Source organism: Artemia franciscana, chromosome 9, assembly GCF_032884065.1.
Source record: "Artemia franciscana chromosome 9, ASM3288406v1, whole genome shotgun sequence".
Taxonomy (NCBI): domain Eukaryota; kingdom Metazoa; phylum Arthropoda; class Branchiopoda; order Anostraca; family Artemiidae; genus Artemia; species Artemia franciscana.
The window spans coordinates 18,589,866-18,613,574 of record NC_088871.1 but is presented as its reverse complement, the minus strand read 5'-3'; the positions used below and the strand labels follow the sequence as shown (position 1 = coordinate 18,613,574).

At 33.7% G+C, this 23,709-nt stretch overlaps 1 protein-coding gene across 1 annotated transcript in view; it reads left to right on the top strand.

The window, feature by feature from the left end:
• Positions 1–23,709, top strand: part of LOC136031093 (importin-9-like) — a gene marked incomplete in the record, with an annotated part of 117,031 nt that overhangs the window by 7,473 nt on the left and 85,849 nt on the right. Inside the window, 2 exon segments of the mRNA XM_065710375.1 lie at positions 11,026–11,346; positions 20,533–20,766. Of these exon segments, the coding sequence (XP_065566447.1) occupies positions 11,026–11,346; positions 20,533–20,766 (555 nt within the window).

The following is a 23,709-nucleotide window of genomic DNA, read 5'->3' as shown; positions in this document are numbered from 1 at the left end:
TAGAACATTGTTCTTCTGTGTGGTATCTAACATGGAAACATTACTCCCAGCAAATTGAAAAGATTCAACACTAGGCATAAAGTTTGTCCCACATTTGAGTCATTTACCATATCAGCATTGACTGCAATGGTTGGAACTTCCTTCCCTGCAGTTTAAACAAGACAGGTTTATACATTCTGTATTATGAAGGATGTTGATAACGTGGAGTGGGCTGATTTCTTCAAGCTTGGTCAGTACTCAGCAACTCAACAAAACTTGTATAAACTGTGTCAGCCATGAGTGCACAAGGAAATAGGTCAATATAGCTTTATTAACTGAGCAACAAAACTTTGGAATACTTTACCTGATACCATAGTTTCTGCATAAAAAAATATAAACATTTAAGAGTGCTCTCATTAAAACTGAGCTCTATGAAAAACAGTTTCTGTAATATAGTCAGTTGTATAGTTGTTTTACAGACAAATATTTTGTGTTTAGCAGTATTGCTGTTGAGCTATCATTTCTTGTGTTTGTACTGTGACAAGCCTATAGATTTCTCCTTTTGTTGAATAAAATAAATAAGTAATTATATCAAGCATTTGGTTTAATGTTATTTGTGCTTTCAAATGATGATCAAGACACATATAATTCAGAGAATTGTCTTTGTAAACAGCATGGGTAAAACCATAGTCTATTCAAAAACCATGGTTATATCCTGCTTTCTATGGCTATAAGTAGAGAGCTTGAAATGGCTCTGATGTGTTCTATAGATGACAGATTACCAAAGATCAACCTTATCAGCCAACCATCCATGGATTGGGTAGCAGTGGTGTAATTTTGTCTAAATCCTGGGGGGGGGGCAAATTGTTAAAATTATAAGCAAATATTGAGTGGTTCATATTGTTGACCTACAAATAAAGTAGATATCCCATTAGATGCCATTTTATGCTCTTTCTGAATATAATAATTTCTTTTCTGGCAAATTCAGTTTTAGGCATTTTTTGGACCCCTGAAAATGATAATCTCTTATTATCTTATCAATGTTTTTTTTCAGTTTAAAAAGGGTTAAAACATTGGTTTCAAACTTGCTTTTTCATTAGAATGCCCATTTTGTTAAAATTATATAATCTGCAAGAAATTATTTGGTCACAATTAAGTTGGATAAAAAATTCAAAAAAATTCTCTATTTCTCATCTGCCATGTTACTTTTGTTGGCTTCAATATTTTTTGACATATAGGCAAATTGGCAGTTTTTAAGCAGGCAAACAAAATAAGAATAAAACATCAAGAAGTTGTTTTGAATTTGTCTATTCCAGTTAATATTGACTAATCCAAGTTTGTGAATTAAACAATTTTTACAAAATGGATCTAAAAGGAAATATGAAGCTTTTAAACCATTAATAATATAACCTATTTTAATATCCAAAAACTATAGGATTAAATTATTTTTTCAAGGGTCCTAAAATGGCTTAAAATTGAATTTGCAGGAAAATCAATTATTATATTCATAAAGAAAATAAAAAATAGCATTTAGTGGTATGTTCACCTTTTTTGTAGGTCAATAATATGAAGTGCTCAATATTTAAATAGAACTTTACCAAATTGGCTCCAACTCCCCCACCCCACCCCTGGAACTTGACAAATTAAACCAGTAGCCTATTACAAAATCCAGAGATGGTTAGCAGCCATTTCAAACTTTTTCTCCTTTTAGACCTAAAAATAGGAATATAACTATATTTTTTGAATAGATCACTGTTTGAAAATGGTCAGTTAGACAGGTAGCCTGCCCTCAGAATTTCTGCAAGAGAGTTCCAAACACAACTAAGCGGTTTCATAATATCATGTCAAAAATTTAAAAAAAAAGAAACTTGAAGCCACAAACCTATTTGCTACCTCTTTCCACAGCTTGTTTTCAGATTGTTTATATAGTTTTATTAAATCCATGATTTACCGCATTTGGCGATTTTAAAAAGACATTGAACTTTTCTTCCAGATTCGCCCTCTATAAAATGACTTGTTAGCAAGTAATTTAAAAATAGAAATTAACTGCTTGGGAGAGTTTTCGAACGGGAGCTTGGATATTGGAAGGTCGTTTGATAGATTTGTAGAGAAATCGGTAGTTTTTTAAATTTATTCCCCTAAAGTAGCTAGGGAGTAACTTAGGTGACAGGACAGTCCAGATAATAGATTGCAAATTTATTTGCCATCCCATTTGGACATCAGGCCTAGGCTAGGTATAAAGTAGCCTAATTACAAAGACAATTAGGTCTAGACTACTTAGACTAATTGCAGAGGCTTATTTGGATATGCTAGTTAGAATTTTTGTTTCAAACTGTGCACTAAATAGGGTACCAGCCCAAAAAACTGTCTTGTAAAAAGAAAAAAAAACATATGTAGTCTTGCTGATTTGTGGATGGCAATCATTTGTTTTCTTAGTCTTAATAGTAAAATATTAGGTAAAATTTTAGTTTAGTGACTTCTTGCTAGGCTATCTCAGAAAGGGGTTAGGTTAGGAAAATGAAAGTTTCAGGGATGGGTCTACAGTCTAAAGTAGCCTATATCCTGGGAAAGTATTTTGGGCAATGTTGACATTACCTGAACAATTTTTTGGGGTCATAAAAATATCATTAATAGATGCATTTTGATTTTTAGAACATCTTTTCTCTCTTGAAAAACTACTGCAAACTCACCATTATGGAGTTGTTATATATTTGCACATTAGGGGGGGGGGTAAAGCATAGCATATATTAAATATAGCAATGGTTAGTTTACATATTTAATATATGCTATGCTTTACTGACACCCCCTAATGTGCAAATATGTAGCCCAAATTTGTTTCTAAACTATTACAGATTTACAATTTCAAATATCCAATCAACAAAAACCAAAATGACTGCAATTCTATGTGTACAAATACAAGAATATTTAGACTGGAACAACCCCATAATGGTGAGTTTTCAGTAGTTTTGCAAGAGAGAAAAGATGTTCCAAAAGTCAAAATGCATCTATTAACAGTAGTTTCATGACCCAAAACAGTTGTTCAGGTAATGTCAACATTGACCAGTATATTAAATTACCCACCTCCACTCCTTCTCCCTCTAGAGGGTTCAGAAATTTGCCTAATTGACAGGTCTATACCTATTGAAATTATGACAAAGCAACATTTTACCTTTATTTTCAGTTACCATCTGCTTTTTTCTCTATATTTAGTTCTGGAAATGCAATTCCTGTTATTTGAGTAAAATCCTGAGCAATATCAATGTTTTTTTTAAAAATTTAGGAAATGTATTTGCATATCTTTAAAACCTTATAAATTGGGATTGAGCCATGTTGTAAGGCTGAAAACAATTTTGTTGTACTTCATTCAAACAGAAGATCTATTTTGCAAGGTTTCACTTCTATAAAGCACATATTTTTAATGGTCATTAAAGGTCAGGACCCTCTAGAGGGAGAGGGAGTAGAGGTAAGTACTTCAAAATACCTTCCCGGGACATACTTCAGCCTGTAGACCCATCCCTGAAAGTTTCATTTTCCTAACACAGGAAGAAGTCACTAAACTACAATTTTACCAAACAAATTAAATTTTAAAAACAAATTTTGGCCAATGTGAGCTTTAGAAGGAGACTGGTAATGTTTATATTAACAGATTATTCTGATAGGCTAGCTAAGAAATAAACTTATCCCTATAGTCAAAGCTGCATCCTTAATCCAATATCAATATTCATTTGCATTAGAAATGAACTTTACCCACAACCCTATATATATCAATTGAGGGTATATATATCAACATTAGGGGGGAGGGTTAAAGTTCATTTTTAATGTAAATAAATGTTAAATTTGGATTCAGGATACAATTCTGAGTTTAGATACGAGGTTGTTACTTAGCTATCTGAATTATCTATTAATATTAATGTTAGCCAAAGAGACTGAAATCCCTCAAAAATTACACCACAGCAAAACTCAAGTTGTTTCTAGCATGCTTTTACTGCCAAGACTAAGACAAATAATATGCTAATATAATGGTAAGATTATGACAATCCATATAACTGACTTACCAATAAAGTAAACATACCTCTCAATGCCTTTTTTATGTTCTTTACAAATATAATAATTGCTTCTACCACAAATTCAATTTAAGCACTTTTTGAGCTCATAAAAATGATGAATTTTCAATTAAAGTATGAGTTATTGCTCATTTTTGACAAAATAATGCTAAATTTTCTCAGTACTAAAATTATTTATAATACAGTTAGTTTAAGTTAGGTTGGGTTAGTTTAGGTCAAAAAGTGCTTAAATTTGAATTTCCTGTAGAAGCAATTATTATATTTGTAAAGAACACAAAAATAAGGCATCAAGTAATATTTTCATTTTATTGATAAGTCAGGTATATGAAATGTCATAAATTTACCATGATAATTATCATTCCTGAATCAGCCACAACTTTCAATTTTTTTCTTGCTAGTCACTTTTGTTAGGAAAACATTTTTAAACTTTTGATTACTATAGACTGTTTTGAGTCCTTTTAGCCCTTAAAGGGCTTTAATATAAATTTCCCCCTGAAGCAGTTGTTTAATGATGAACAAGCATTGAAAAGACACCAATTGATGTATTAACTTCCATCTCAGCTAATTTTTTCTTGCTAGTTACTTTTGTTAAAAAATACATTTTCAAGATTTTGATTACTATAGACTGTTGTGAGTCCTTTTAGCCCTTAAAGGGCTCAAATATAATTTTCCCCAGAGGCAATTGTTTAATGATTAACAATCAATGAAAAGACATCAATTAGACTAGACTTATAACTACCATTGCAAATTTCATTTTTATCTCTTAAAGTGACCAAATGTTAATAATTTAATGCCAGCAGAAATACTATAAAATCCCTTAAAATCTAAATTTTTATAATTTATCCTTATTGCTGGCAAGTGCAGTTTATGGTAACCTAATTCTAGGCCTAAGTCAATATCTCATAGTCATATATTCCACTGCTACAGATTTCTTTCTATTATCTCTGAAAAATTAAATAATCTATAAATCTTACAACTCTGCAATTTTTTGGGGTATTTTTATTTTGAAAGTGCTAAATTTTGCAGCAAAAGTACATAAGTAAAAAAAAAAAATCTATTACTGAAAACAAAGCTACTTCCTAATCTGATAAACTAAACAATCTCTAAATCTTATAGTTCTGTAAATATATTAAAACTTTCCTAAATCGTTTAAGTGCTAAATTTTGCAATAAAGCTGCATTAGCAAATAGAAAAACTATAATGAAAACAAATATATATAAAATGGCAGAATTATTATATTCAAAAATTGTTAAGTATATTAGATTAACAGAGATAAAGCCATGCCCATCGAATACCTGACTGTAAATTATGAACTAAATAACCAAATGTTTTTATCTTATCTAAGGAGCAAAGTAGTGTTTATATTCTGCATAGCAAACTAATGAAAAACTAAATTTATGATTCGAGGAAGAAAGGCTGGATGCAATTGCAATGCCAGTGATAATTGTTTTTTGAAAAGAGCCTTAAGTATAGAATTTAATGTTATGTTTGTTTTTGTGTACTATCTAATCTCTGTTTTATAAGGAAGCTTAGCTTTCATCAGAATTATCTTTCCCCTCTCCTGAAGGAAAAATTCTGAAAATAAACTAAAAAATCCGAACTACTTACATGTCTTTTAAAGAATATTTTGCTTTGCTCTATCATCCTCCTACTTCTGTCTAATAAAGCAATGTATAGCTTGAATAACAATTTTTTATTTTTTGAAGTAATTGCTGTTTTATCACCATTTGCTGTAAGAAAATAACAAAGGAAAGATTAACATTACTGAAAAAATGGGCTATGTGTTGCTTTAATAGGGATTGGGAGGCTGTAGTAAGCAACACAGCTACTAGGGTTAAGATAACTAAATAGATTTGGTTGTTTAAAGTAGTTTTAAGAACCTTAGAGTGTTTCCTTCAAGAGAAGACTACACTGATAGTCATTAACCCATAAATGAAGGAGTGCCCTGGGAATGCAGAGATTGTCCAGAACTACTTTTTCATATTTGTTCATCATTTTATGCTAATTCAGTTTGTGCACCTTTGGATAGATATAGTTAACTTTGTCATTTTTCAAAAGCTTTTAAAATCATAAACTGCTATATTACTGCTGCTACATATTCATTTCCTATATAAACAAAAAAAAAATTGAAAACCAAGCAGCAAGAAGGCTTGATCCCTTTTACTCTGAAGTGACTTTAGCTTCTGACTGATGAATTAGTCAGGCCAATGAATGCTTGATTTGTTGTTCTTGATGGTGTATAAGACGTTTAGAATACTAGGCTAAAAACAGTATGGTGTAAAAAACTTTATTTTGAAGGATTCAAGTACAAGCCAATGGACTTTGCTTGAGAAAGAACAGAAGGTATAGCCACAGATGAGGGACAGAGAAGAAGCTACTGTCCCACATGGACAGACTAAAGGGGAAGAAACAAAAACTTGAGAACTAATATATACAAGCTTGTGGTATAGAAAGGTGCTTTTGCTGTCTAATACACTACTCCAGATTTGCTAAACATATTCCATATAAATTGCCTATGGACTATCTTGTGCACCCAAAAACACTGCCACACCTGAATTGGCCTATTAAAAGGGCTATGAATTATAAGAAGGCCTTTTTAAAGTATAAAAAATGCACACACCACTTGGATCGTTTTGCAAGACAGAGGCATAAATTGAGGCAACTGACTAGGCATTTTATAGCTGAGTATGAAGATAACTTGGCATTGAACATCAAAGAAAACCCAAAGAGGTTCTTGAGGTACATATCTGCTAAAGATAAGAGTAGACTAACTTTTCAGTTCCTGCTCAACCCTGAAGGGAAAAAGCTGGAAGATATGGAGGATATTTCCAATTCGATGAATAACACATTTGCATCCAACTTCTCAGTCAACCCCCCTGACAAGCCACCATGCCCTGACCCCTGGGTGGTTGAGTTCCCAATGCCAAAAATTACGTTGCAATGGACAAGATTGAGAAAAGTCTGAGTAAAGTAGACCCCAACAATGCTAAAGGTCTAGATAGTATACATCCCAGGTTCCTTAAAGAACTTGAGGATATAGTAGCCAAGCTGCTCTGTTCACTATTGTTCACAACTATCCAGATTGTTGCTGTGTATGATGAAAGAGGTGACCTCATCTACTTCACTTAGCCAGAGGGGTGCCATTGGGCTGTTAGATTGTGCCATGCTGGCCTCCGTTGGTAAGAGTCATCAGAAGAAACGCCCCTTTCTTCTTATAACTCCAAACCATGTTTTGCTATGCCATGGATTATTTTTTTTTCAAAATAATTTTGGACCTGATCTACAATTACTTTTTCCATGATTCTAGAAAAAATTGAAGTGCTTGAAATAGGCCAATAATTACTGAAATTTGATCTTAGTCTACCCTTATGAAAAGGTTTTCTCACTGCCTTTTCCCATGCAACAGGGCATTTCCCAGAATCTAAACAATTTTTAAAAAAGAGAAGCAAGAGGACTGGCCAAGCAAGAAGCCAATTCATGCATGACAACATTTGAAACACCATCAACATCAGATACTTTATCAAAATAAAGAATTTGTATAATCTTTTCAAGATGTTCAGGTGCAATGCCTGAATAATGAAACTCCAACTCATATTGCAGTAAAGGAGCTATCAGCATGGAACTATGTTGCACATGAGCAGCAGGATTTATTAAAAATGATGAAAAAGTGGTTAAAAATAGCTGTCTTTCTCTTGTCATCATCAGTAAATTCACCAGGTTCGCCCCTATTTACATACTTAGGTACAGCATCTCTTTGGACAAATTTGTCAGCAATCAATGATAGATGACCCTACTGACTCAGTGTGCAATCACAGAGAGAGAGTTGCAACAGTACTTGACCTCTTCTAAGCCCACCAACATTTATCACTCATAACCTATAGAATATGTTCTAAGTTTGTATCCAGGAAAAATTTTTGGCAGGCTCTTACCAGCTTTTATTTGATCTCTTGTTTGTATGCACATTTAAAAAATCCTTTTAGCCAATCCCAAGTTAGAGCAGTCAATCCTATCAATTACCTGTTTAAAAACTTAAATCCAGCTTTGCCAGCTTATCTAATACTACTACTAAGTCACCACAACATCAAATCAACCAAGACCAACTAAGCAACGCACACCCCTTCTTTATCCCAATCTATTCAAAGCCTTTATTTTTATGCCCTACCAAGAATTTATCATTCTCCTTAAATCTTTCCTTACAATACGTTCCCACACCAACCAAGGGCAAACTCCTCTCAATTTAGCCCTAGACGGTTGGCTGGAAAGGACAATTTTCGGCAATCCTCTATCCACAGAGCATGTCCTAGCCATCTTAGTCTTCCTCTAATTAAAGCCTTAGAAAGTAATACTTTAAGTACCGAACAAAACTTTTACAGTCTAGCCTACTGTTTGAAACACAGTCAGTCAGTTGGGTACACAAGATAGTCCATAGGCAATTTCTATGGAATATGTTTAGCAAATCTGGAGGGGTGTATTAGACAGCAAAAGCAGTTTTCTATACCACAAGCTTTTATATATTAGTTCTCAAGTTTTCGTTTCTTCCCCTTTAGTCTGTCTATGTGGGATAATAGCTTCTTCTCTATCCCTCATCTCTGGTTATACCCTCTGTTCTTTCTCAAGCAAAGTCCATTAGCTTGTACTTGAGCCCTTCAAAATAAAGTTTTTTATACCATACTGTTTTTAGCCTAGTATTCTAAAGGTCTTATACACCATCAAGAACAACAAATCAAGCATTCATTGACCTGACTAATTCATCAGTCAGAAGCTAAAGTCACTTCAGAGGAAAAGGGATCAAGCCTTCTTGCTGCTTGGTTTTCAATTTTTTTTTTGTTTATATAGGAAATGAATATGCAGCAGCAGTAATATAGCAGTTTATGATTTTAAAAGCTTTTGAAAAATGACAAAGTTAACTATATCTATCCAAAGGTGCACAAACTGAATTAGCATAAAATGATGAACAAATATGAAAAAGTAGTTCTGGACAATCTCTGCATTCCCAGGGCATAACTTCATTTATGGATTAATAGCTATCAGTATAGTCTCTGATATAATTCTGCCATTTTATTTATATTTGTTTTCATTATATTTTTTCTGTTTGCTAATGCAGCTTTATTGGATAATTTAGCACTAAAACGATTTAGGAAAGGTTTAATATATTTACAGAACTATAAGATTTAGAGATTGTTTAGTTTATCAGATTAGGAAGTAGCTTTGTTTTCAGTAATAGATTTTTTTTTTTACTTATGTACTTTTGCTGCAAAATTTAGCACTTTCAAAATAAAAATACCCCAAAAAATTGCAGAGTTGTAACATTTATAGATTATTTAATTTTTCAGACATAATAGAAATAAATCTGTAGCAGTGGAATCTATGACTATGAGATATTGCCTTAGGCCTAGAAATAGGTTACCATAAACTACATTTGCCAGCAATAAGGATAAATTATAAAAATCAAGATTTCAAGAGATTTTATAGTATTTCTGCTGGCATTAAATTATTAACATTCAGTCACTTTAAGGGATAAAAATGAAATTTGCAATGGTAGTGATAAGTCTAGTCTATATTTTGAAAGAATATGTAAAAGTAGCCTACCTTGAGTAGGCTAATGTATTCATCTTTTACCAATCAAAATAAATGAAAGACTGTTATTTCATATCTGTTTATAGTAGCCATACATAGGATATGTCCCAAGTACCAATACTTGGGACAGTCCCAAGTATGGAACTAACTATTGTCACTGAAATTATTCAATGTTAATCTAAAATGGTAAAAAGAACACTTCTGACCCACCAATTATAATTCTATTTTTCTGCTTTTGATCATTTTGGGAAGTGGTTGAAGCTGTTCTTTAAAAACATTACTTCTTTATATATTTTACTTGTATGGTCCATAAAGCATGAAACACGAAAAAAATATAACTAACAAAAATCAGGCAAGCAGGATTATACCCCAGAAAAGTGGAATATCAAAAGAAACAAGTAATGTTCCAAATTTAATGGAAAAGGGTGAGGAATGTGAATCAATTATATAACACACATCACATTAAATAAAATGTGTGCCATGTGAAGACAATTGTACTCTCAAGAGATAAATGAATCAAGAGTAATTGAATATATTCTGTAAATTTTTTGAAAAAAAATTATGTTGTTGTAAAAAAAAATGATTTATCTTTTGCCAATGATGCTTTGTAAGGTAATATTTATTGATAAGTTTTTCTTTCGAATAGTTAAATACATTAGGAATATTTATGCCTGCATCCCTGAAGTCTCAGTTGATATAATATTTTAATGATTCTATTTCTTTCTTAATTGTAAGTTAAAAGATCGTAAGAAGTGAAACCAAAGATCTGGGGTTTTTCTTTTGTTTTTCATATTATCGCCACTTTCCTAGAAGCCTCAGTTGCTGAGATTGGTAGAGGTTCATGTACAGTTCAACCAGAAAACTTTTTGAACTGTTCGGTTAGGTCCATTTGAACCTTGAAATTTTCGCTTCAGTTTGATTTTAATTGGAAAGTTTGATGTTAAGTTGATCTGAACAGTTTTAGTTTGATTCTATAAAATATAATGTAAGAATTTGAAGAATTCATGTATGGGTGTGATCTAAAAATTAAAGTCTCCCAAAAGAACTAATATCTAACATTTCTGAAGCCTTTGGGAAGTTTGAGGGTGGTTCCATGGAACTGATTTTGTGACTAGATGGTAAAATTCTATATTGAGAAAAAAAAATTGAAGTTTACAGGTGGTAAAATTTGGAAGAACATGTGTTGAACATGATATTAAATTTTACTGTTTTATGCTTCCAAGTTTTATCGTGTAAAGAAATTGTAGGTTTACCATCTGTTCTGATAGTTCTTTACTATCATGCCTTGGACATGTGTAGCCTTCTGGTAAAATTTATGTAAGAGTCACTAAAATACCCTTTCTAGTATTAGCAGAAATTTACTAACACCATTCTTGACATTGTTTCCACATTTTTATTGATTTAGATGGATCAGAGCTTAAGAATTACAATCTTAGAAACACTTGCCAAAACCTTGTCAGTTGAGCTAGACCATAGAAGAGCTGCAGAGGACAAGCTTAAAGTGTTAGAAGTTACTGATAGTTATGGAGTGCATTTAGCAGAAATATCTATTGACCCATTGGTTCACCTACCTTTACGACAACTTTCTTCAATTGTGCTGAGGGAATATACGAACAAACATTGGAGTTCTTTTTGCGATAACTTCACCTCCCCTGAACCATCAGAAGAATCAAAGGTCACGATTCGTCGTCTGCTGGTTATTGGTCTTAAAGAACCTGACACTAAAGTAAGTAAAAAAGGTACCATATATTAAAATATGCATTAGAATTACTGATCAAATTATATATTACGCTTGACGAGATATAAAGAAGATGCAAGAAATAACTCAAGTATTCCTTGAAAAGTAAATGCCATAATATGACAAATCTCGCAATTGACTTCGTTTATTAAGAATACCTGTAGAAAAGTGAAAGCACGAATAAGTTAACACCTGGAGCCTAGTGTTTGTGTTGGAGATGGGGGATAAGACAGAATTGTGCCAAAAACAGAATAGAAGGTTAGCAACAACACTATAATGCAATATAATCTGGTTCGTACTTTGTGAAGAACGTCTTTAAAAAAACGCACACACACATACAAAAGAGCCATCTAAATCAATACCCGCCTGGATGGAATTTCAAAGTGATTCTGAATGCGTAGGGTTGGAAATAGAGGTCTTTAAGGATGCTTAAGAGGGACCCAAAAACGACGTCGACTATTTTTGCTGATATTAGTCAGTGCTAGAAGATGGTAAAAAATAGAGATTAAATTACTGGAATTAAAATATTCCTAAAATCCGAGCAATGAAATATAATTTTTTTTATTTTGTTTAGTAATGCAACAATTGCATGGGCCTGTAAATTTTTCAAACAGTAGGAGATGCTCAACAGTGGATTCCTTCTCCTTTGACCTCGTTGTAGTTCATTTCCAAGCTAAATTAGTGCTGAATAGGCTTTAAAAGAAACTGATATGGTGTAATTTTACCTTGCTTTTCCTAGTTGATTTTATTTGGCTTGATTTTATTTGTCTCAACTGATTTGGTTGGTTTAACGTTGTTTTATGCTAATTACTTGTTTTAATGTTTTTTCCTCATTGGTGAACTATTTATGGTGTATTATCAGGGAGTCAAAAAGTAGCAGTTTTTAACCCTATTTTACACCTATGAAAGATTTTTTTTTTTTAGCCACATATTTTTGTTTTCCTATCAGCAATTCTCTTTGTATTTACATGAAAAGCAATGTAAAAGTTATCTGTGACAATCAATTTCAGTAGATGTTGAATTTGGCTATCTTTAGTATTGTATCTGTATATTTTACCTTCCTCCAAGTCATAAGGGAACTATGGAACTCGACACCTCCCCCCCCCCTAGCTTGAGTGCAGTTTTATTTACTTTTATAGGAATCCATGTAAACAAAAAAAGTATTCAAAATTGCAAGCGGCTTCTAGAAAGAGAAACTAGATTTAATCTGTATCCAAAGGGCCCTTTCATCTTTTAGATGTTCTATATCGATTGCTGTGTGTGACGAAGATTCATTTGGTTTAATTTTAAGTAACTTTCTGTATCCTAAATGATCTTGTATTTTGATCTTTTATCTTTTTAACCACTTAAATGTGTTGTCCATTACATTCAAAAAGAAGACAGAAAACAAGTTTAGTGAATTAACTACTTTTTTATGTGACAACAGTGTCAAGTAAAAACGTTTCAAGTTAAAGTAACTTACTAATCATAATCTACGTCTAGCTGTCTGCCATCCAAGTCACCAAAGCATGCACTTGGTTTTTTAATTTTGTTTTCAAACTAATAGAATTGCTACACTTCATAATGTCCCTTAATTTTCAAAAAAGATCGCTATTTCTTGTCATGTATCCTTTACCTCTCCACTTTTCAGCACTATTGACGTCTTTCGTGGATTTCTATTTTCTTACAATAAGATACTTTAATTCTTGTTTTACACCTGCCTGACCAAATTGTGCTCCATAATGAGATTCACTATGTTAGAATTCTCCCAGTGATTGACATAATCAAGAGTACAGTAATTAGTTTTGTTGGCTTATATCAGATTTTTAACTTATAAATATATTTTTTCTTGGTGCTTGTTAAATATAAAAATCTAATTTTCCAAATTAGCTAACATTTCCCATTTTCTAGACGTAAATAGTGACGAAGACCACACTGCCTTTACATGTCAAACAAACACAACTTAGAAGCAATAGGGAAATTTTTTGAAAGACAGTGGAATTCAATTCAGTGAAAATTTCGGCCCGATATCTAATATGTATATATATATATATATATATATATATATATATATATATATATATATATATATATATATATATATATATATATATATATATATATAAATTTACCAAAGTTGTTAAACAAAGTTAAGGTGGTCTTATGATTGACCATATTTAAGTATATTATTACGGCTCAATAATTCTGAAGAAATCTTCTTCAGAAACACAAGGAAGATTTTGATGAAACAGGCACACTAGGATTTTATTTGACATTGTGGCAAAAACATTACACTGCTTATTTTGTTGTGTTGTTTGTTTGTATGGCTCAGATTAGTAAATATTGACAAGGTCAGTTTCTGTAGACCTAATTCGTAGATGATCTGTTTTTGTAAAGGGGTCGTTTGAAGAGTAGGTATTTTATAGAAATTGATGTCCCTAACATCGTAGTACGTTACATTAGAACTGCTATTTTTGTATTTTTTAAATTCAAAGAAACATTCAAAATCTTGAAGAAGAATCAAGTCCCCACTAAAGATTTTCGTCAGTGTCAGGATTCGAAAGGGATCCCCCTCAACGGAATAAAGTGCTAACCAGTTGGACTATGAAAGCCATTCTAACATTTTGATTCGGCTAATACATTCAAGATGATAACCTATAGCACGCAAGGAGAATCCCTTGTTCGCGCACACTAGAAAATTTAAACTATTGATTTCGTGTTTCCTATGAATGCAATAATTGACGCGCAGGGGCGCAATATTACTCTATTGGCACTTGAATGTTCTATCAGAGATGGAATAAAAGTGAGAGTATCATTATGGCTTGAATATGGTACATCTTCAAATATGATCAAAAGTCTTTTCTTTTCCTCTTCACTACACTGAATTTAGCGCATACAATAGATTGCAATCTTGAACGTACACAAACACAGTTGAAACGTTGATTTAATATTTTCTTTGATGTTCAAACATCAGCGTCTTTACTTTACATTTGAAAGCGAAGATTGTTGTTAAATAAATAATTATTACATCTTTCAAAAGTTCTTAACAGGCTTTGAAAGCCTCTGCTATCTTATTTAATATAACACTGAATGGCTAACACACGGCACCCTTAGCAGGCATTATTACACATATGGCATTTTTCGGACATTTTCCTGCAAAATATTATTTTACACTAGAATTGATCGTTTAAGTTTAGTGAAAAAATTCCCATGAGAGTTTCTTCTGATGACTCATAGTAATTGAGGCCAGCGTGGCACAATATACCACCCTGATGGCACCCTCTGGGAGCACATTATCATATCGAAAGGTTTTCAACGTTTTTCTCTCAAAAATAAATTCGTAAACTAAAAATGTCCATTCTTTTTGTTTGAAAAGCGGAAACATTCCATTTCATTGTTAAATTACGATATTTCATGGCAATTCCCAACCGGTGATACTGAATGGCTGAGACACGGCACCCTCTACCAGGCATTATCACACATATTGATTTTTCGTGCATTTTCCTGCAAAAATATCGCTTACACTTGAATCGATCATTTAAAATTAATGAAAAAACCCATTAGCGTTTCTTCTGATGACTCCTAACAATTGAGGCTGGTATGGTACAACTTACCAGCCCATTTAAACTTAATGAAAAAACCATTAGCGTTTCTTCTGATGGCTCCTAGTAATTGAGGCCAGTATGGTACAACCTACCAGCCCGATGACACCCTCTTGTGGGGGGGGGAAATTATCACACTTAAGGGTCTGTTGACCTTTTTATCTCAGAAATAACTTTCAAAACTAAAAAATGACCATTGTTTTTACTTGAACTGCAAGAACGTGCCATTTCACTATTAGATTACGATGTTCCATAGCAATTCCCAGGGTGTAACAGGCAATGGCTGACACACGGCGCCCTGTAGCAGGCATTACTACACATACGTCATATTTTGGGCATTTTCCTGCAAAACATTCTTTCACACTAGATTAAATCGATTAAAATCTACGAAAAAACTACCCTGCATTACACCCTCTGGGGCACATTATGAAACCTAATGATTTTTCATCCCTTTTTCTTTCAAAAATAAATTTATGAACTGAAAATGACCATTGTTTTTATTTGAAAAGTGAAAACCTATCATCTCATTGCTATATTGCGATGTTCCATGACAAATCCCAGCCTCTGACACTCAATGGCTGACACAGGGCACCCTCTGTTAAATTATTATCACTCATAAGACATTTTTCGGGCATTTTTGTGCAAAAATATCCGGTTACACTTGAATTGATCGTTTAAACTTAACAAAATGTTCCCATTAAAGTTTTTTCTTATGATTCCTGGCAATTGAGGATAGCCTGGCTCAATCTACTGGCCCAATGACACCTTCTGGCGCATATGAAAACATCAAAGGGTCTTCAACCTTTTTCCCACAAAAAGTAATTTTATAATATAAAAATGACCATTGTTTTTACTGGAATAGCGAGAACTTGCCATTGCATTATTATTTTACGATCTTCCTTGGCATTTAATACCTCACTTCTCTTTATTTTCCGGATTTTATAAAAAAAATATCCTTTTTATGGTTAAAAAAGGCACCTTGAACAAGCCTTTTCCTTATTCCCACAACAGGTAGAAACCCGGACCAAACTGTAGACATCAAGACCTTGCCTTACAAATCCAGGAAACCTCACAAAAATCATTATCAAACTGTAGAAATAAAAGGCAGCCCCTAAAATCAAGACCAGTACATAGAAATCATAACCAATGCATGGAAATTCGTATGAATCCATAAAAATGAGGGTTAGCCATAAAAATTCAGACCAAACCACAGGCATCAAGACTAATCCAAAGGTTATAATCTCTATGGGGCTGCTCTAGATTTCTACATATTGACCTCTTGATTTGTTCGGAATGGTCTTGATTTTTAGAGGTTGGCCTTGATTTCTATAGTTTGGTCTATATTTTTTTGAATTCCGATGGATTTGTTGGAGCCTGGTCATTATTTCTATGAATTCATTTTAAATTTTTAAATGCTGACCTTGATTTTTTGGATTTGTCCCGATTTTGTAGAGGACGATCTTGATTTCTAGAGTTTGGTCTTGCTTGTTAGGGTTTGGTCTGGATTTCTACACATTGGTCATAATTTCCGGGAATTTTTCTGGATTTCTACATGTTGATCTGTTGATTTCTTGGATATGGCCTTGATGTCTTTGGTTTGATGTGGATTTCTAGAGTTGACTCTTATCTTCATGAATTTGTGGATTTCTATGCATTGCTTATAATTTCTATGAATTCTTTCGGATTTCCATGCATTGGTTATGATTTCTATTGACTGCTCTGAAGTTTTATAGTTTGATCTTGATTTTTATAAGTTCGCCCGAATTTCTATGCATTGGTTTTGATTCCTAAGGATTGTTCTGGATTTCTACATATTGATCCCTCAAATTCCGGGGGTTGGTCTTGATTTCTGTGGTTTGGTCTAGATTTATGTGCATTGGTCTCTTGATTTCAATGATTTGGTCTGGATTTGTAGGGTTTGGTCTGTATTTTACATATTTATCTCTTGATTTCCTCCGGTTGGTTATAATTTTTAGGACTTGACCTTGATTTCCACAGTTTAGTTTTGATTTTTATTGTTCGGGGTGGATTTCTATGCACTGATCATGAATTCTAAGGATTGTTCTGGATTTCTATATATTGATCTCTTAATTCTTTTAATTGGTCTTGATGTCTATGGTTTGGTCTTGATTTCTAGGGCTGGCCCTTATTTTTATGAATTCGTCTGGGTTTGTTTGCATTAGGTATGATTTTCTACGAACTCCCTCGAATTTCTATGCATGGTTATGATTTCTGTGGGATTTCTGGATTTTTTATGGACCGGTTTTGATTTTTATAGTTTTGGTTTGGATTTCTGTGGTTTGGTCTGGATTTCTACAGGTTGATATCTTGTTTTCTTCGGTTTGGTCATAGTTTTTAGAGGTAGACCTTCATTCCTACAGTTTAATCTTGATTTTTATGGTTTGGTGTGGATTTCTATGCACTTGTCATGATTTCTTTGGATGGTTCTGGATTTATATATATTGATTTCGTCGTATTTATCTTGATGTCCATGGTTTGGTCTGGATTTGTAGGGTTGGCTCTGGTTTTTATTAATTCGTCTCGGATTTCTATGCATTGGTTACGATTTCTATGAAAGTGCCCGAAAAATCTCTTTTGTGCAATAATAGTTTCCAGAGGATGTCGTATGTCAGCCATTGAGTGTCAGAGGCTGGGATTTGCCATGAAACATCACAATATAGCAATGAAATGGCAATTTTTTGCTGTTCAAACGAAAACAATGGTCATTTTTTAGTTTGTACGTTTATTTTTTAGAGAAAAGGGATGAAAACCCCTTTTGTGTGATAATTTGCCCCCCCCCCAAAGGGTGTCATCGTGGATGCTACGTTGTACAATGTGGCCTCATTTGCTATGAGTCATTAGAAGAAACGCTAATAGGGATTTTTCATTAAGTTTAAACGATTGAATCCAGTGTAAAGGAATATTTTTGCAGGAAAATGCTTGAAAAATATCATATGTGTGATATTGTCTGCTAGAGGGTGCCGTGTGTCAGTCATTCACTTTCACAGGTTGGGAATTGCCATGAAACCGCTATCTAATAATGAAATAGTAAGTTTTCAATGTTAAAGGAAAAAGAATGGTCATTTTATAGTTTATAAAGTTACTTTTGAGATAAAAAGTCAAAATTCCTCAGGTGTGATAATATGCCCCCAGAGAGTGTCATTGGGCTGGTAGATTGTGGCATGCTGGCCTCAATTGCTAGGAGTCATCAGAAGAAACGCTAATGGGTTTTTTTCTTAACTTTAATGCATCGACTCTAGTGTAAATGAATATTTTTGCAAGAAAGTGTCCGAAAATATCATATTTGTCATAATATCTGTTAGAGGGTGCCCTGTGTAAGCCATTCAGTGTTATAGGCATGGAACTGCCATGGAATATCGCAATCTAACAATGAAATGGCAAGTTTTCGCTGGTTAAATAAAAACAATGGTCATTTTTGGTTCATAATTTTTTTGGGAAGAAAAAGGTTGAAAAGCCCTTGGGTATGATAATGTGTCCCCAGAGGATGTCATCAGGAGTGGTACATTGCGTAAAGCTGGCTTCAATTGCTAGGGGTCATCAGTAGAATCGTTAATGGGATTTTTTCATTAAGTTTAAACGATCGATTCTAGTGTGAACGAATATCCTTACAGGAAAATCCCTGATATGACATAATGCCTGCTAGAGAGTGTGGTGTGTCAGCCATTCAGTGTCACAAGCACGGAATTGCCATGGAACATTGAAATCCGGCTATGAAATGGCAAGTTATCTCAGTTCAAATAAAAATAACGGTCATTTTTTTCATACGTGGGAAATTGTGCCCTGTTGGCCTCTATCGTTAAGAGTCCTCAGAAGAAACGTTAATGGGAATTTTTTCAATAAGTTTAAACGACAGATTCTAGTGTAAACGAATAATTTGGAGGAAAATGCCCAAAAATGCCATATATGCCATAATGCCTGCTAGAAGGTGCCGTGTGTTAGCCATTCAATGTCACATGGAATAAGATAACAGAGTCTCTCAAACCCTGTAAAGCTCGTTTAAAAGATACAAGAGTTATTTATTTAACAAACATCTTCAATTTTTAATGAACGTCAAGTAAAGATGTTATGTTTGAACACCAATCATTGTTTTTAACTGGTTTTGTTGGTTCAAGATTATCTCTAACATATGCGCTAAATTCAGTATACTGAAGAGGAAAAGAAAAGAATTTGATCATATATGAAGGTGTACCATATTCTAGCTATAATGATACTCTCGCTTATATTTCATCTCTGATAGCACACTCAAGATCCAATAGAGTAAAAGATTAACTAAAAAAATGCGTTAATAGTAACCTGCAATATACTCTGATTACACTCTCTAAAGCAGTAGGCTAATTAGCAAACAGGTGCATTTCAAATGTATTCAATTCTCCCCTGCGTGTCAATTATTGCATTTTGAGGGAAAACGAAATCAATAGCTTAATCATTCGAGTATGAGCGAACAAGGGATTCTCCTTGTGAAATATAGGTTATAATGTAGAATGTATTAGCCGAATCAAAATATTAGAATTGCTTTCATATTCCAACTGGATAGCGCTCCATTGTATAGAGGGGGAGTCCGTTTTGAATCCTGATGTGGACACAAATCTTAAGTTAGTAAATGTTCCCTAAGAAAAAAAGGAGCACTAATTGAAAGAAAATGAAATCTCTTTAAGTATTGTGTATATCATCATTACGTAATACCTACATGTGATCTACCATTACATCATTCGCAATAAATCTACAAAGTCACGTAAGATTACCTCGTCCCCAGTAAATCTATCAAGCCACGCACGATTGCGACACACCCCGTGTGTTTCATTACGTAACACCAACGTGCGTATCCCCTGAGTCACGGACTCTAACAAGTCGTATTATGCAACACCCCAAAACCAATTACAGCCGAAGTAAATCCTCCCTATTATGTAACAGACACCTGTATCTCTTGGAAAACATCCCCTATTATGTAACATGCAAAGCATAATACATAGAATGCATATTTGTCTCATAGAAAACATCCCTATGACGTAACAAGCTAAGTAAGTACTCTCTATGACGTAACAAGCAAAGTAAAGATTCCTGTTGCGCAAGAGATACCTGCGTCTTCCCGGAGGGAGTCGCCGTTAAACTTTTTCGTTATTGAAGGAAGAAAGGAGTTGCGGCTATGGGTCTTACAAAAGTCATTATGCTGTCACTACTTTTGTGCAGGTTTATCATCTAAGTGTTTGGTAAATTACGTCTGAATATAAATGAAATGTTAGGTGTGTTGTTCCCTCTTACTATGGCATAGTTTCAACGCCATGGCTAAGAATAAATCTGTTTTTCATCTCTAATTTTTTGGTCAAAATTCCATTTCACCCCCGAAAATCCTGCCATTTCCTCTTAAATTTCAAAAGCAAAGTGTAAAATTGGCATCACCCTTTGTTTGTTTTGTTTTTTTTTTTTTAGCTCAGTTTGCTGTCTTCTGTTACTTATTAGTGGAAAACACCATTTGATGTTGGTCCAGTGAATGAGGAATTTGGTTTTATTTCAACCTAAGTAATTAAATCTTTTACCATTCTTCTATACTTTTTCAATTAAATTCGCTTCACAGGTAAAAAATGCAATTGCTTATGCCCTTGCAAATGTTGCCAAATGGGACTGGCCTGATGATTGGCCTGACTTGTTGGATATCCTACTAATGTACATTAAGACAGAAAACCCAGATTTGGTGGATGGATCAATGCGTGTCCTATTAGAGTTAGCTGATGAAATCACCGATAAGCAAATTCCTACCCTTGGTCCAATTATTCTCCAAGAAGTTCACAAAGTTTTCACAGACGCCCAGGTGATTTTTTCTCCAATGCTTATGATTTGTCTCATATAGAAATAAAACATATTCCATGTCTTTATATTATATACACATAGTAATATACATACATAGGCAAGTCATATACATAGGCAAATAGGTAATGATAGGTAATGGTACTCGATTCCGTCATTTCTGATGCCAATGGAATTCGTTGAACGATGCTGATTACTATTAATACTACTAACGAATTAATGCAATTTGTTCAAAACTTCATTTTCTTTTTTGGTGAGGAGATGGACAACCTTCTTTTCGTTTGGCCCAAAATAGACGGCCTAAAAACATAATCTTTTGCAATCTATCATTCGTAATTCTTGGCCTTGTTGTCCTAGCATTCCATTCATGATAGCCCTAGGAGTCTAGGAACATTTTACGAACAGTTTAATGTTTGATAGAATGCTTAAAACTATAGTTAGACAATTCTTAGACCAGTGCCCATTTTACTCCTTCCTCCAACTATTTCTCTTATTCGAGTCGCAAAAAGGCAGGTAAAAGAACCATTTCTCATAAACAAAAAAAAAAATATTTCGTCAAATCATATATTGGAACTAAAAATGCAGGTAAAAGACGTTAGAGAAAGATCACGGGAGATTAACTCCTTTTCATTACTTTGGTGTTGCCTACTCAAAACAAGGATATTTGACTAGCACCTCCTCCCCCTGGAAATATCCTGGATATACCCCTGATTTTGGAAATGTCCAACATAACTTCTTCAACCTTTCGAAATCCCCAGGTTTAAGAACCGTACTTAACCAATGCTATTATCATTGCTTCTAATACACTAATTTTATTTAAGAGAGATTATCTTCCTATTTGTCCAAACTTTTTTCAAATGTATAAAACACCCTGTGTCTTGGCAATTCTACTTTTTACATCTTCACTGCACCTCATCTTTGCTAATAATACTACCCTCAAAAGTTGCGCTGTCCATTTGATCCTTTTGCCGGTTACCAAATATCCCTTCTTCGCCCTCATTTGTTCCTAGACTATGCGATTTATTCTTCTTAACATTAATTTTAAGACCTATTATTATACCTTGTGAAGTTCAACCATTTCGTTAATATTTTTATCTAGGATGCCCTAATCGTTAGCACAATCGAAGTCTTGGAGAGCATGCCTTTTCATTTGACACCATGTTTTCCCATCGCCTTTGTCGATTTTCTTCTGGACAAAGCCAATTAAAATAACTCATATAAATGGGAATAGGAGATGGGACGCAACCCTGCTTAATTAATTTTTTTTATAATTATTACTTGTATCGGTTGCCAAAAATATATTGATTACATAAAACGCGTGATTGATTCTTAATGCCCGCTTGTAAGATGAGCTGAGTATGTTTTCTATATTTCTAACGGACTGTGTTTCCGTAGGTGTGTCTAAATTTTTGTATTTCTAACAAATCAATAGTCTCTTCTACATCATTTATTGTGACAGTACCTTTGTATGATAAGATAAATTTATCTGTAGGACTTAATCTGAAGAACTTCTTTAGCAGTGTTTTTTTTTTTGCTTCTTTTTGGGGGGGCAAGCGTGCTAAAATAGTAACATGGTGTGAGATGAAAAGTCTTTTTTTTTTCAGAAATATACTAGTTCCCCTTACCGCTCCTTCTCTTGCTTTCATTGGAATGAAAAGCTTGAGTTATTCCATCAATAAGGAAATTACTGAAGTGTTTTTTAAATTGCAATCAGAGAGACTAAAACCGGATACATAAAATTTCCCTTTTTTTGCAAAATCTGTCTAATTTTTAGTCCAATTTATATTTCGTTTTATAATATTTGTCCATTTATAGGAGGTTTTGATACAAAGCTAACCCGCGTGTAAATTGACTTTTAATCACAATACTAGTGCTACGACTTCTAATAACTTGCTGCTGCACCCAAACCAGTACGACTGCTTACCCCAGTCTATTAAAAGCCTCTCTGTTTATCACCTCCAGTGTAGTTCCAGCTTCCTTTAAACGATTCTTATGTCCTCCTCCCACCCAATTCGGGGACGTCTTTCATTCGGAATCAGATTGGTGCTCAAAAAGCGTAACATTTGTCAACCTGACAATATTCTTCTATAAAATATGGTCTATCCGTCTTAACCTTTGTCATTATACCCCTATAAATTGGGATTGAAGGATATCTTTCATTCAGATTATCATATGCAGTGCAATAGCGGCCCTTAAGTAAAGAACGATGTTGGCACAATACATTTTTTTTTTTTTTTTTTTTTTTTTTTATGCCCAGGTCCCTTTGTATCGAAGGAACTGTCTTAGAAACTTCAAAAAGGACTTATTCGATTGGAAATTGAAGGGGCTAGTGCCGTTTTTCATAGACGAAAGCGATTGGAGGCCAAATAACCCCACGCCCACCATTTCCCCAAAAGCATTCAACCAAATTTTGAGATAGCCATTTTGTTCAACGTAGTTGAAAGGTCCGGAAATAATTTTAAATTGGAAGTTATAGTGCCCTTTTTAAGAGTCAAGGTGATTTGAGAGACCTCCTCTCCCACTCCTATCATTTCCCATGACACACCTCCAAACAAAGTTTTGAAACATAAATTTTTTTCAACATTGTTGAAAGGTTCAATAATTGTGCGTAGCAATAGTTGTAGTAGCATGAGAAACATTATGTAAATAGGACCTTTTTTCAACCTCCTTTTCAACACGCAATAAAATTTTTAACTTAATACCATCAACTGGTCCTGAAGCATTGCTGATACGTCCTCTTGACAACCTGTATGGGCATAGTATGTTTCGATTTATTTCAATACAGTTACAATATTGCCCAACATTTTCGCCTTAATAGCCTTCGGTTTATTAGTAGTATTAGTAGCACTAGTATTTATAGTAGTTGCAGTAGGAGTACAGTTAATCGTAGTAGTCTTTGCTTTAATAGCCGTAGTAGTAATAATAATAGTAACAGTTGTAGTAGTTC